The sequence below is a fragment of the Lepidochelys kempii genome, chromosome 7 (genome assembly GCF_965140265.1).
Source record: "Lepidochelys kempii isolate rLepKem1 chromosome 7, rLepKem1.hap2, whole genome shotgun sequence".
Taxonomy (NCBI): Eukaryota; Metazoa; Chordata; order Testudines; family Cheloniidae; genus Lepidochelys; species Lepidochelys kempii.
Window position 1 is genome coordinate 26,994,582 of NC_133262.1, and position 14,488 is coordinate 27,009,069.

Below are 14,488 nucleotides of genomic sequence, written 5' to 3' on the forward strand. Positions count from 1 at the left end.
AAGTGTTTTTGCTGCTGTTAAAGTGTGTGACTGAGAATAAGGGATTTTTCCAAGAGATTGGGTTTGGCACTGAGCTGTAATTCAACGGCACTGAGACATGTCTATAGTCGCTGGGCAGCCCTACAAGCAGAATCGCAGTGAATAAAATTTCCTTGTCAGGTTGCGTGGGTGGACTAATTTGGACTAGAAACTGCCTGCGTTTTGCCACCAAAAACTCACTTGAGAGAAGGGCAGTCAGTCAAGAGTCAACTTAAAAGGGACCCAGGATACCGCCCTTGTTTAAACTTGTATGCTTGAAAATGATCTGAGAAACAATAAACAATCTGTTCCTTTTATTTCTCCTCCAGAAATCCATTGGAATATTAGTTCAAGGAGGTGCTTTGGGGACAGTTGGCAGTGCAATGGCTTCCAAGTACCTCATAGTGGTTCTGGCCATTTTCTCCTCTTTCGCCCAGGTTGTAATAGAAGCCAGCTCTTGGTGGTAAGCATCTTATAATATACTGACTTTATTTAAAATAATATATTTAATTTTTGTTTGGTTTATAATATAGTTTATCTCTTTCTGGGGAAAGTGCTGTATGAATAGGAGATTTTTAGTAATACTCAATTTCTGGGATAACTGTAAATCCAAAGGGAATTTATTTTTTATCACCATCAAAGTAGCAAAATTAAATTTATAAATGGGTCACTTAAAATCTCATTCTACAGGGTCTGAAATAACAAATGTAAGGGAAAGCTCTGAATTCCATGTACAAAAAATTCAACACACAGATATTTTTTTAATTATTATTTAAACAACTTTCTAAAGAGACCCATGAGCTGAGTTTATATTTCTTGTAGCTGTTGGGGGGGAAAACTCTAGTTAATATCTAGATATTTTTTAAATGTTTCTATTATTTGAGGATTTTTTTTTTAAAGCAAAACCTTTGCTCTCTCAGCTGAACAGTTTCTGACTTGCAGCCTTGTTTTAATCATGTGAAAGCACATATGGACCTCTTAAGAATTGGGAAAACATGATTGATTTTGTTTAGTGTCTGTACGTGCCTCTGTATCTTTTCTATCAGTTAGAAGGAACTAGTAGTTGTCTGTAACAGTATCTAACTGTTAGTACTTAAGGGTTTCCTTATTTTCTCATAATTGTGTAAGACTGAAAGTGGAGGTTGAAAATCCTGTGGTATGGTGGGAATTGTTTTGTTGTTGTTTTATGTACTTCTATGACCAGGCAGTTGCTTGGGACTTCTTGTAGCTTTACCATGCCCACAGAAATTTGTAGGGATGGGGTGAAATTTGAATCCTGGCATTCAGGTACATTGAAGTGTTGGCAAAGACAGCCATTAAAGCATGCTGCCATCATTCCATGCATGTACAGCCTTTAAATAAGAGTTTGATGATCTTCATTGTTTTTCAAAAGTTTCCTCTTGCTCTCAAGAGCAGGAGTGGGTAGATTTATACACTAATACTGTATTTGTCCTCCCAATGTTAATCTAATTCTTTCTTTATGCAGGTCTTTAGGTATGAATCATATGAATCCTATGAACCCTGTTCAGATGTCAGAGGTATATATAATAGGAGCACAGCCACTATGTAGTCAACTAGCAGGACTTTCCCAAGGACAGAAGAAACTCTGCCACTTGTATCAGGACCACATGCAGTATATTGGAGAGGGGGCAAAGACAGGCATTAAGGAATGCCAGTATCAGTTCAGACACAGAAGATGGAATTGCAGCACTGTGGATAACAACTCTGTTTTTGGCAGAGTCATGCAGATAGGTAGGAAGCAAAAACTTTCTGATCAAACTGTTGCCTAAGAATGTGTGTGATGTTTACTTAATGTTCTGTATTAGACATTCTTGCCAAGTTCTTAATCTGTGTAAGGTACCTAATTTAGTGTCATTGAAGCTGACAACCCCCCGCCCCCCTACACACACACTATTTTTGGTCAGAGTTGATTTTCCGCTTGCTCCTGCCCCTCAAAAAAGTGAAGGCAAAAAAGCATCTGAATACAAGAATGCAGTAGGAAACAAAAAGTGGCACTAAAATACTCATTAACTTTAAGGAAAAAATCTGAAATAAAATAATGGTATGTTTAAAACTTACTAAAAAGTAGTAGTGTGTGGCAAAAATATCTGGGTTCCAAAATTGCTCATGTTGTGTAATAAATTAATTCACTGATTATTTCGTTAATTCAACAGTTCACTGAAAATCTCCATAGTGTTTATAAACTATTCCTTCTCATTTACTGCCAGTTGTGGCAAAATCCTTCTGTGGTTTAAAGAAAGTTGGCTTTATAACAGAAATGAAGCAGCTCTATAATCCATACAAAATCAGTTTGATCAGGACAAAGTGTGTGAGTGTACTTGTAATTTATGTTGCATATAATAACATAGCTGTTAGGAAAGGATGTTGCAAAGGAATCTGCCTATCCCAGTGTGCTGGGGTTCCATCCTCTTTCCTGTTAAACCCGTCTTCAAAATTCAATTGGTCCACGCAACCCACATAGTACAAATAATTCTTATAATTTAGGGGCCCAATCATGTTCCCATTGAAGTTTATTGCAAAATTCTCATTGACATCAATGGTACAGGATTGGACCCAAAGATGGAACTTTCCTCTAAATTTTCCAGTCTGTTTCTCTATCTACTGAATCCGTAGCCAGAAGAATCTACTTTCTATCGTCTTCTGTGGTTTATACAACATTTGTACTGGCATTTAATCTCAACACTGCTGTAGCTCATAGCTTGTGTACAGTAGCTTTTTAATTTGAGATCTAAATTAAATCCTTTATTCCAATGCTTTCCTATCCTGTTTCAAAAAGGAATGGTTTTAAATTACATTAATACTGTCAATTACATTTGGCCTTAAACTTAACTTTTTGTAAAAATAAAGTTTTTATAAAACCTGAAATGAATAGAAAAGTTCCAGAGTTTAAAAATATCCAAGGAACACTTTTTTTTTTTTTTTTTTTAAACAAATAGACATTCCCTGGTCGTCTTTTTTTTTTTTTTTTTTGCAACCCGAGTGTTGAGAACCTTAAATTTAAATTCGCTTCTCATTGTTCAAGCTGAGCAAGAGCCAAAAAAGCAAGCTAAACATGAAAAACAAATATAACAACCTTGAGATTTTTCAGCTTTAATCTTCTTGAGGTTACAACTAAAACCAGTAAAGAAATCTTTAAATTTCTGGCCCCAAATTTCAACCGTCATTACTCAATTACGTTCAGCTGATTCAGTGGTGTGAATTAAGGTGGCAGGATTGGGCCCGTATCTGTGTTGACAATGTTTCCAGTGTGAAAGGCTCACACCTTCAAGAGTGTCACACATCTGGTCCCAGGGGTTTATTGCAAGCTGAGAAACTTTGCCTTCTTCACGACTATATGACTGTATTAATTAATAGCTATGTAGCAATTTATCATGTAATTAAGTCACTTGTAGTAACTGCAGATACAAGTGGGTATAGCAAACACTTAGAGATCCTAAGAAGTGTATTAAGAACAAGAAAAGTATTGTTGTTTTATAGTTGTATTAATTTACATTTTGATGTGAAGTACATGACTAGCTGCTGTTCCTCTTGAATAAGAGAAAAAGTCTGAGTCTGATTATACTTAAGCCAGTGTTCCATTGGAATAATAATTTGATTGTCAGTAGAGTTGCTCCTTATTCTCCCTAGTGTGAGATGATCATAACTGGATCCTGAGTCTGCATAGTTTTGTAGGATTTTGTCATTTATGTTAATGACTAAAACATAAGTAATTCTGCATTGAGGAATCTTTTTAGAAAAGCATTGACTTGATAGTTTAGCTATGATATTTATTACACTATGTCCATTTATATTTTTTCTTCTAAGATTTATCAGGCAAAGTTATCTAAAGCTATACCAATAAACCAAGCATTGAGTATAGAAACTGAATATATAGTTTACTGAACATAGTAAATTTACAGGGCTTTTATTCTGTTACCATAGCTACCTCTCAGTTGATCATCTCTTAATTAGACTATTAAAATCCTGCTATATGCAATATATTGTGCTGTCCTTTAGTTTCTCAATAGGACTAAAACTAAGGCATATTTGGACTATATTTTAAATATAGGAAAGGAATATTAACATAAACAAACAAATCTTCTCAACAACTGCATGGGAGAGGTCCAGTCTAATCATGTCTCCTGATAGTTTTGGATGCTCTTGAAATACAGGACAAAGAGAATGTTTTGTATCTTACGCCCAGATTTAGATTGTGTTTCTTTAGAGAAGTGCCACAGAAAAATAAATTTAAACAGTAATATGTATGTGGAACAATGTCCTATTTTTATGTTACATCTGAAGGACATAGAGGAACTCAAACATGTTTAGATAGTGTGTTTTCTTGCAATGGTCACAATAGAGATGGATGTTGAAGAAATGTGGAAAAAGACAGACATGTTGGATGCTGGAGGAAAACATGTTTGTACCTAAATACTCTGGAAAAACTATTCCAGAGCAATTTATCCATGTGGAAATGTTGCCAAAGTCAATGAGACGTAGGGTGATGTGTCGGGATAATACTGGTTGTGCAATCTAAAACTGCCTGCCCTGAGATCAGTTTCAGTGGATTAGCCAAATTTTGTTTTAACTAAAAAATGGAATTGAATATATTCAGCTTGCTCTTTTAGGGACAGTTTTCTCTCCCTCTTGTTTCTCTTTTCACACCCTTCCATCACATCCTTTCTTCCTTAAGGATTCCTTAAAAATGCACCAAGACCTTAGATTTAAAACTCGGGTTTTTTTTTAACTTTATGCAGTACACAAGATAATTAATATGTCTAAACCTGAACTAACCATACCTTTTTTCAAAAAAAAGATCATGAACAAAGGAAAAAATTCTGCATTCCTTACCTAGGCAAACATCCCATTGAATAAGAACGGCAGAATAAATCCAAAACATGCATTACAGTACAATCCAGAATTTAGCTTGAAAAGATTTTCAAGCAGTTCCTTAAGTTAATTTATGGTAAATGCAAAATCAAAAACATATAACACCAAAGTTATTATGACCCCTTAGACTACTCTTGTGAACCTTTACACTCAGGAGTAACGCATAACTCTTGCAAGTAGTCTAATGAGTGAGTATCTGCTGGAATGGATCCTAGTACTGAGGGGAACGGTGGTTCTGATTCTAGTATTTTAGAAATGGTCTTCCTCAGTATATGACCTCTTTAAATGAAAAGAATCAGAACATAAATTATTCGAAAAGGCAGCAGTTGTTACATTAACAGAGCTGCTCTGAACATAGTGTTAGATCTATGTTAAATACAGATTAACTGTGAGTACTGTTCTTAATATACAGTGGTGCCAACAGGCCTAAATCAGAAGTGAGCCTTTGATGGTAGGTCCTGTACAAACAGTCCCTGCCTCAAAGAACTGTTACCTAAAAATCATATCTGACAAAACCCTGATTTTTACAAAGATGTTCCTCCCACAAGCTTGGTAAAAAAGAGATTTACCTAGACCAACTCTATTTTTGGACTAAAGAATAGAAGTAAAACCTAATGGTTAAACCAATAGCTAACTCTCTTTGATTTTCAACTTCAAATTATGTTTTAGACTGATCCAGCAGTCATTTTGGTAGTCCTTCCTGGAGAAGGACTTCAGGCTTGAGCCTGAAAAGTAGCGGTTTTGGTCCTACTTGCTGATAAGAAGAAATGCAGACTTCCAGAAGACTCTCTAATGTTAGCCTTGTTTTCATGGAAGACATTTGTTGTAAAATAGAACTCTTGCCATTCCTGAGAAAGGAGATGGATGTAGCTGGGTTATAGGTAAAAATGGATCTGTGTGCTGTCTTGTTGAGGAAGCTGTTAATGAATTTATCTTCCAGTGAGGATATCCTGTGACAAGCACATATGAACAAAGAGCTTTTTCTGTCATCACCTTGAAAGAAACTTATTTATCTTAAAATGAAAGTTGGAAAAACTTGAATGTAAGGGAATCATCAGTCCTTGACTAAAACATTTAACACGATCCTGTCCCAGGCTCACTCTTCCCTGCAACTTATAGAAATGATTGGCAGTGGCTTCTTTTGCTGTATGAAATCTTCCTATTAGTTGGGTAATTAGATACTAGAGGGCAGTGGGGTATTATATCTTTATTTTTAAATAGCCCTCTTCAAAGTTGCTGGCCAGTTTATGTGCAGGGCAGAATATTAACAAGTATAATTCTGGTGTGTGCTTTCTTTGACACCAGCAGGCTTTGTGAAATGCTATAACTTTAAATCAATTGGAATAAATGAGTACAGTAGATAAATCACGTTCAAGAAGTAGTAATTTAAGGAGCAGACTTCTAAAAGTTGTATTTTAACATCTTTAAAAAGAGAAGATGGGAAGCAGCCAGGCTCTCTAGCCCCTGGACACAATTATTGTTGTAACCCATTGCTAAACATACTCCTATGGCCTGAGTCTGGTCTCAGTTGTGCCATTATTGCTCTACAGTGTTCCCTGGTGAAAAAACAGTGTAAGAGGAGAATCCAGTGCCTTCTCTACATCACTGAACCTCCACCTTCTGTCATTGATTTGTTTGCTTTTGGGGGAGAGGGGAGGAATAAAAATGTTTCCATGGAGACCTCTTAGGCTAAAGCACAGTTCAAAACCCCATGAATTTCATATATAGCATTTCCCTGTGCCCTGTACTGAATGTCATAGAACCTGTGCAGACTTGCCTTTAACACTTGTTTTTTCTTTCCTTGCAGGCAGTAGGGAGACTGCCTTTACTTACGCAGTCAGCGCTGCCGGGGTGGTTAATGCAATGAGCCGCGCCTGCCGAGAGGGGGAGCTCTCCTCCTGCGGCTGCAGCAGGGCGGCCAGGCCCAAAGATTTACCCCGGGACTGGCTGTGGGGTGGCTGTGGGGATAACATCGAATACGGCTACCGCTTCGCCAAGGAGTTTGTGGATGCTCGGGAGCGTGAGAGAATTTATCAGAAAGGCTCTTACGAGAGTGCTAGGATTTTGATGAACCTGCATAACAACGAGGCTGGAAGACGAGTAAGTGGCTGAGTGGCTCCTTCCCCAAAGCAGCCTGTCTGGGAAGGGACACACCTAATTAATAAGAGAGAGAGAAAGAACAGTGGCATGGATAACTTGCTCTGAAGGTCCTTAGCTCATGCACATGTTGGTTTTTCAAGGAAATATTTTCTTTGCCTTTCTTATTAGTCCCCAATGAAATCTGCTGGTGAGCTCAGAAATCAAAACCTTTAATACTTAGTCTTCTTCAAATGCAGGGGGAAAGTGTGATGACGGGTTTAAGTATGGGGAGGGGGAGAGCGTGTGTGTGTGTGTATGAGTATTCCTGAGCGACAACACCACTGCCATTGGCTTTCCCGTAGGATCAGTGGGACAGCAGCGTATCTTATCTTCCTCCATGTTCTGGTAGTTAAAACCCTACAGTTCACTGTGAGTTATCTGCAGAATAGAGTTTTATTGGTTTATATTTCCAACCAATCCAGTTTGCTTTGGAAGGAAAAGAGAAGCACGAAACTCCCCAGAGCGGAATATTCTTGCAAGGTTAACATAATTTCCCCCACCCCTTTTGAGGATGTGAAAAGCTTATTATTAGAAAACACCCTCTTCTGTGGTGAAACATGTTTTTTATGGCTTTTTTATCTTGAAAATGCCTTAAATGAATAGGTGTAAACTTTTTTTTTACAATATTGTGAACTCAAAGAGCCAAAGTCGTTATTTTCCTTGAGCCTGTGGTGCCAGAAATAGTCTGCTGGAGACTTTACTCTTGTGTTTGAAGGTGAGGACGGATGAAAGATTATTGAAAATTAATATTATTTAAATGTGAGAGGAGGGCATCTGAAAGCAACGGAAAGGTCAGTTTACTACTAGAAAGAAGAAAAATGACTTTCACAGTTGTCTACAGATACTCCAGCAGTTCCCCCCCCCCCCTTCCCAGCCTTCTCTTTGCAGTGCCATTTGGCAGCATCGAAACTCTTTTTAAATGTTGGGTGGAAGTTGCATACAGTATCCACCTAATGTGTCAGACCCCAGGATTTTTGGGGCAGTGTCAACCCTGACTCTTATTTCTATTTATACAGGGTAAATGACTGAGCTCTTGCTGCCAAAGCTTTATAAAATGGATATTGTTGCGTAGGTCAGTCCCCCACCCAAAGGTGTTTGGGGGTTTCTTCTGGATGCAGCCTCTCTTACACAGCAGTATTTTGGACGGGAGGGTACTGCTGAGCCAAGAGCCGATAATCCATGCCGCACAGCCTGTAACCGAAGAAATCTCAACTCTTTTTCTCTAGTACAAACCTCAAACTGAGCTCAGCTGAGAGAGTAAAAATAAAATAAAGGGCTATTTGAAATTTCTCAGTGAAACAGCAAACTCCTGTCCCCAGCAATAGGGCAAATTCCTAAAACTGAATGCAACATGAATGATTCTACTGAGGACTCGTGTGCACGTGGTGTGTGAGAGAGGGGTTGAGAGCTCTCTCCCTTTGGTGTGGGTGGGGGAGGGAAAGCAGGGGAGTTTTAGGGGCTCTCTTCCCATGTGTGTAGGGATGATGGGGATTGGGGGGGGGGAGCACACAGGCTGTGTAACAACCACATTGACACTTTTGTTTTCCCTCCTCCTCTTTTCTCTCCCTTAGACAGTGTATAACTTGGCTGATGTGGCCTGTAAGTGCCATGGGGTGTCTGGCTCCTGCAGCCTGAAGACCTGTTGGCTGCAGCTGGCTGATTTCCGCAAAGTGGGCGATGCCCTGAAGGAGAAATATGATAGCGCGGCTGCCATGAAACTCAACAGCCGGGGCAAGCTGGTGCAAGTGAACAGCCGCTTCAACACGCCCACCATCCATGACCTGGTCTACATTGACCCTAGCCCCGACTACTGTGTGCGCAACGAGAGCACCGGTTCCCTGGGCACCCAGAGCCGCCTCTGCAATAAGACCTCAGAGGGCATGGACGGCTGCGAACTCATGTGCTGTGGCCGGGGCTACGACCAGTTCAAGACCGTGCAGACGGAGCGCTGCCACTGCAAATTCCACTGGTGCTGCTATGTGAAATGCAAGAAGTGCACGGAGATCGTGGACCAGTTTGTGTGCAAATAGGGGGTGAGGAGGTGGAAGGAGCTTCTCCCACCTGCCAGCAGGGGGGGCTACTCCCAGGACAATCTCCACTTTATTTATAGAGTCCAATGAGTTTTTTCTTTTTTTTTTTTCTTTTTTTTTTTTTTACAGAAGTTACAAAAAGAAGTGACTGGAACCCTTTCTGCGCCCATCCTAGGGCTGTTGTGTGGTTTATATTTTTGGCAATAATGGGGGAGAACCCGAGAAAATATTTATTTCCCCCCCCAAAAAAAAAGACTTTCAAAAAATAGTGTAGTTTGAAGGGAAATCCAACATATCCTAACTTAGTCCCATGAGAGAGAGTACATGTGCAGCAGGCAAAAAATTCTTAGGTGCTTGGGATCTGAGAATGATCCTTATGAACACAATAACCCACAAACCTGTACATGATTTTAGCTTCAGTCACCAAAACGAGTCAGATAGATACATACAAAGCTGATCAATACATCCAGGGGTCCATAAAAGGAGGGTTGGTATATCCACAGGAGGGCTCAGCACAAAGTTACTATGATGTCAATCACGTGACTGCAAGGTGCCAATTTAAATGTGAGATAATTAAAGGGTACGAGTGCATAAGACTTCTAAAGGGTTCAGCTGTGCTATTCAGGACCTAAAGTCTTGGGTCCAGTAAGTAGCAAGACCAAGAGAAAATCTGCCTTGATTGACACTAAAGGTGTACATCAAAGCAGGATGTGACCGATCAGCTCTTCATCTAATTATGTATGAAGTGTGAGTATTCTATCGTAGCAAGCAATGCCTTACCGATAAAGAATATCAGGAGCAAGTGACCTCTGAATCTCTCCAAACAGTGTGCTCTGGTCTGACCCAATAGAAATTGCACCACTGTAGCTGTTTCACTGTCCCACTCTCTGGAAAGCCCTTTAGGAAACAGAATTCCCCTAATTTGAAATGCCTTTTTTTAAAAAAGTGATGTGATAGCTGGCCATCTTTGAAAACACAGCTTAGTAAATAACCCCTCTTATCCAAGGAAATTAATCATTAACCATCAATCATTCTCAAGATGGTTGGTTTATTGTGGATTTTGGGAAAGCTTTGACTTGAGGAGACAATAGTTTCATGTCTTGATGTTAAGTTGCTATTTTAGTTCAATGAAATATTGCAGCAATGCCAACTTTATCATCTGATGTCTTCAGTACACATGCTTTAGATAATATATTGCAGGTATACATTAAAACTGTTCAGACTATACTTGAGCAGTTACATATATATACGGGAAAACTGTGGTCTGCTGGTGTCTGATATTTCAGAGCTTTTTGTACATATATATTTCAATACAGCCAGTGATTTTTTAATAAAACTGCTAAAGTTACAGAGGCAGTTCATCAGTTAGGAGCATATTATTCCCCCATTTCCTTTTACAAATCACTTCTTTAGGGTTTTTTATATTGACTTGAGAATTCTTGGTGTCATAATACAGAGATTTTAAGAATATTTTAATCACAAAGGAGTAAGCCTTTTCTCAACCTAAGGGGGCTTCTTGGGCTACAGGTAGACAAGGTACCACGCACTTGAATTCACACTGGTTTGGAGACTGCTTCTCTCTTCTACTTTCCTGCAAGGGCATTATTGATTATCATTGAAACAGAAACCTTAAAATTTCCTAGCACAAACTGTATTTGGCCTTTGGTTTGTTTTATGGGTTTTTAAATTTTTTGAGATGGAAATCAGTACCTACTACAGCAACTTCTTGCATTTCGCCCAGTACAGCGTATTTACAAAAACGCAGTTAGCATTTGTCATTGGTTCAGAAACCTCACCCCAAATCATTCCCATCCCATAAATTAAACAAATTGGCATTCAATACCAAACAAGTAAAATCCTCCACTTTAGCTTAGTCATACCAAAGCCTTAACTTCTCACAAGCCTATAAGCTGTTGCATTAAGTTCATCTTGATCATTTATCAGCTTTTTAAATGATGCTTTATTGCTCTTAATTTATTAAGAACATATTTACCCCTCTCTTCCAGATGTTTGTAAACAAAGTATCTTAAAATTTAAAAAGGCACTACTTCATTGAATATGTCACTTTGGGTTTTTATTATACAAAAACCATCGTCATTTTTTATTTGCTGAATCACATCTTGTTCCTTTTTTAGTGACTCGTGTCTGTGAGCAGAGCTGAGTCTAACGATCCTAGCTTTTAAAATACTATTTAATGTAAAATATTTTACTTGTCATTCAGATATTATGTAAATCTTCTGTGTCATTTCCTCTGTTTGTTCTGTACATTTAATGTACATATTTCTGTCTTGCGTGATTTGTATATTTCACTGGTTTAAAAATTTTTTTTTGAAAGGCTTTACGCCATAATGGAAGATAGACTATAAAAATAAAACTTTGGTTGTATGTTGGGAAGCAGTTTTAATTATCTTTCAGAGGAGGATTTGTTACAACAATGAAAAGGTTGACTTTTTAAAAATTTACTACGTGGTAAGACAAGGAAGCGACCCTATGCCAAACAGACGAAGTACAGCTTGAAATTTTATTCTATATTAAGAAAGCTTACCAATGTAATAACTTTTTTGGGGAAAAAAACCTTATGACTGTGTGCACCACAAAATATTCTGTAGATGGTTAGGAGCCCAGCTGACAAGTGGCCAAAGGAATTGAATTATTGAACAATTATGCATGTAGCTTTCAGTGTTTTAGCGGTTTGTTTTGTTTTTAGCAGTTTTGGAGTCATGGGGGCCTGATCCTGTAAACCTTTTAATCCTCTGAATAGCTTTTACCCGAGAAGCCCTACTGGCTTCAACTGAGCTACTAGTGTGAATCAAAGCTTTATCCAGGAATAAGAGTTTGTAGGACGTGGGGAATTGTAGCTGGATTTTTGTTTTTTGTCTGACTAAATTTTTAGTCTAAAAAGATTATTTTTAGTTGAAACTATGGAAAATCAACAGTTCTGCACAGACTTCTTGTCCTGAAATTTGGAGTGTATATATCAACATAAGTTTCCTTTTTTAAAAGAGCACAATGAAATTTTACAAGCAAGGAAGTAAACTAGCAAAGGAAAACAAAAGTAAAAAGCAAAGGCTCGCTGTCCTGAGACCAGCATCCTCTGAACTGATTTCCTGAATGTGCCTCTGAAATTTTTGCCACAGCGGAAAGCTTGATAAATTAGCACCCCCCCTTCTTTTTTTCTTTTTGCCTTTTTTTTTTTTTTGTTCCAGGATAACCTTCTAACATACTGAAACCCCTTTTTGGCTGCCAAGAATGTATTATCCCACAAAAACAGTAGACCAACATCTGTGTGTTTTAAAATAGCGATTCTGGGCAAATGCAAAGTTCTGTGGTCCTATTACTCACATCTGGTTCAGTTTTTCTTTAGTTGTATATTGACCAGTGTTCTTTATTGCAAAAACACAGCCCCTATTTAGAAAAGTCAGCATTTTTTGGACTGGATTATGTTCAAGCTCTTCCCAATAGCAGGAAAATTAACAAAAAACAAATTGATTGGCAGCACCGAACAGCCATGTTCAAAATAGTCATGGCCTCTGACACAAGGGAGATTGCTTTAAGTTTCAGTGAAGTTTATCTGTTCAATTCTTTAAAGTGCTATTATCCTTTGGATGGACCCCTATATTTTTAGAAACCTTTACACACCTTTTTTCTTATTGTTGTGATGTTGCCAATACCAATTTTCAATCTGCTTTTGCCAAACATTATTTAAGCCATTGGTTTTATCAAGAAGTGTACCAGGAACAGGGAGAAAACTCAGAGTAGTGAACTGGAACAGAGGCAGGCAGTGTATGGAAATGGAAATCAAAAATGTTTCATCTCTATAGAGAAGCTTTCAGTTCTATGATGTCATACACATGCAACACAAGAGTTTGATACTAAGTGTGTAGAGTCTTTTCAGTGACTTCAATGGACTTTGGATCAGCCTCCTTAAGATAGTGTGCCTAAAATATTGCAAATGTGCTATATAAACCAAAACTTTTTATTGGGGGAAGGTCATATTATTTCTCAATGATCATTTTTGTATGAAATGGTGAAACAAAAATAGTTTGTTTTTTAAAGAGAAACACCCCCCTCCCCAAAAAACCCCCCAAAGCTGTTTCTATAGGAAATGTTACACACGTTGGCATTAAAATCCAAGTTCTGAACAAATTTAGAGATATGATCCTAATGTTTCACCATTTAATAAAATCTTTCTTTTTCTCAGCACTTCTATCAACAGTCCAAATTAATTTCTCTTTGAATTTAAAACTAGACTGGAATCTTTATTAATATTTAAACATAACAAAGAAGACTTCTAGGTTGTGATATTATTTAGTAAAACAAATCCATGACAACTGGATCCAGCTACAAAATTAAATCTCTGTGTTTGTTCATTGTCCTACACTATTTTGTTTTAATACAAATAGTATATGTGCAAATTGGAATCATCTCCGGGCACAGGGAAAAAAGAGTGGAAGGCTTATGTAACAGTAGTGACATATGACTTATGTATGAACTCCTTTGAAAGCTGCAAACTTTGACTGACTTTGTTGAGCCAGCTCTGCGGTTGGTCCCAGCATTCTGTAATCTGTTCCTTTAATTCTCTTGAGATAGCATTTAAAAACAAAAAAAGAAAAATCTAATAAATAAAAATATAGGGGAGGAAGGGAACCACACTTGATGGTAGCGTGAGACTGGTAGATGTAGTTTTAAAAAAAAATTGTGATTACAACCTGTAATTCTAATTTATTTCGCGTAATCCATGTTTCTGTTACATGAGGGCTGTGTGCATTTGTTTATACTACGCTGATAGTTTGTATATCTGTTGAGTCAAACTCTGCTCTCGGTGATACCATGCTATCAACTTCAGTGGCACAGCATGATGCTAACTGTGTTGGGAGCAGGTGGCTTTTCATATTGCTCTAAATTGTGTATGTGTGTGTGTGTGTGTCCTGTGTGTGGTTTACTGGCACACACACACACACAAAGTTTTTGGCTGCAGCTGAAAAGCAATAATACAGGATGGTTGTATTTTCATAGTGACATTTCTCCCTCACCATAAACCACCCACTTACTTATGTCTGATCCTGCCTATCAAAGGGGGAAGTTTGGCAAGATTCTATGCTGCTTCTCACTTTTAAAATAGTTATTTGTCATATGCAAGTTCAGATTCTTTTTTATTAGTGAGATAAATTTAGGTTAGGTTATCTAAGCAATGTGCCCTTCTAAAAACTCTTAACTTTGATTTTGTGTGATGTTGGCTAGGGCTTGACTAAGTGGGGTGGTGCGATGTTGTGAAGTTGCTTCTGGAAATGCTGTTGCCAAAACTTGGGACCTGAGGTAATGAGTACTGGATCATTTACAATCAATGTTGCTTTATGATGTGTTGCCTTTCCCAGCGGTTCTGCTTTCTTGAGTAGCGATTGAACGGCAGT

At 38.1% G+C, this 14,488-nt stretch overlaps 1 protein-coding gene across 4 annotated transcripts in view; it reads left to right on the forward strand.

Annotated features, from left to right (window-relative positions):
* WNT5A (Wnt family member 5A) overlaps positions 1-10,820 on the forward strand; it is a 36,168-nt gene extending 25,348 nt beyond the window's left edge. For all 4 annotated transcript variants that reach the window (XM_073351523.1, XM_073351520.1, XM_073351521.1 and 1 more), the window contains exons 2-5: positions 348-481; positions 1,505-1,770; positions 6,716-7,008; positions 8,619-10,820. In XM_073351523.1, the coding sequence (XP_073207624.1) occupies positions 402-481; positions 1,505-1,770; positions 6,716-7,008; positions 8,619-9,077 (1,098 nt within the window). In that variant the 5' untranslated portion in view covers positions 348-401 and the 3' untranslated portion in view covers positions 9,078-10,820. The remainder of the gene's footprint in view (positions 1-347; positions 482-1,504; positions 1,771-6,715; positions 7,009-8,618) is intronic.
* Positions 10,821-14,488: the final 3,668 nt, after the last annotated feature.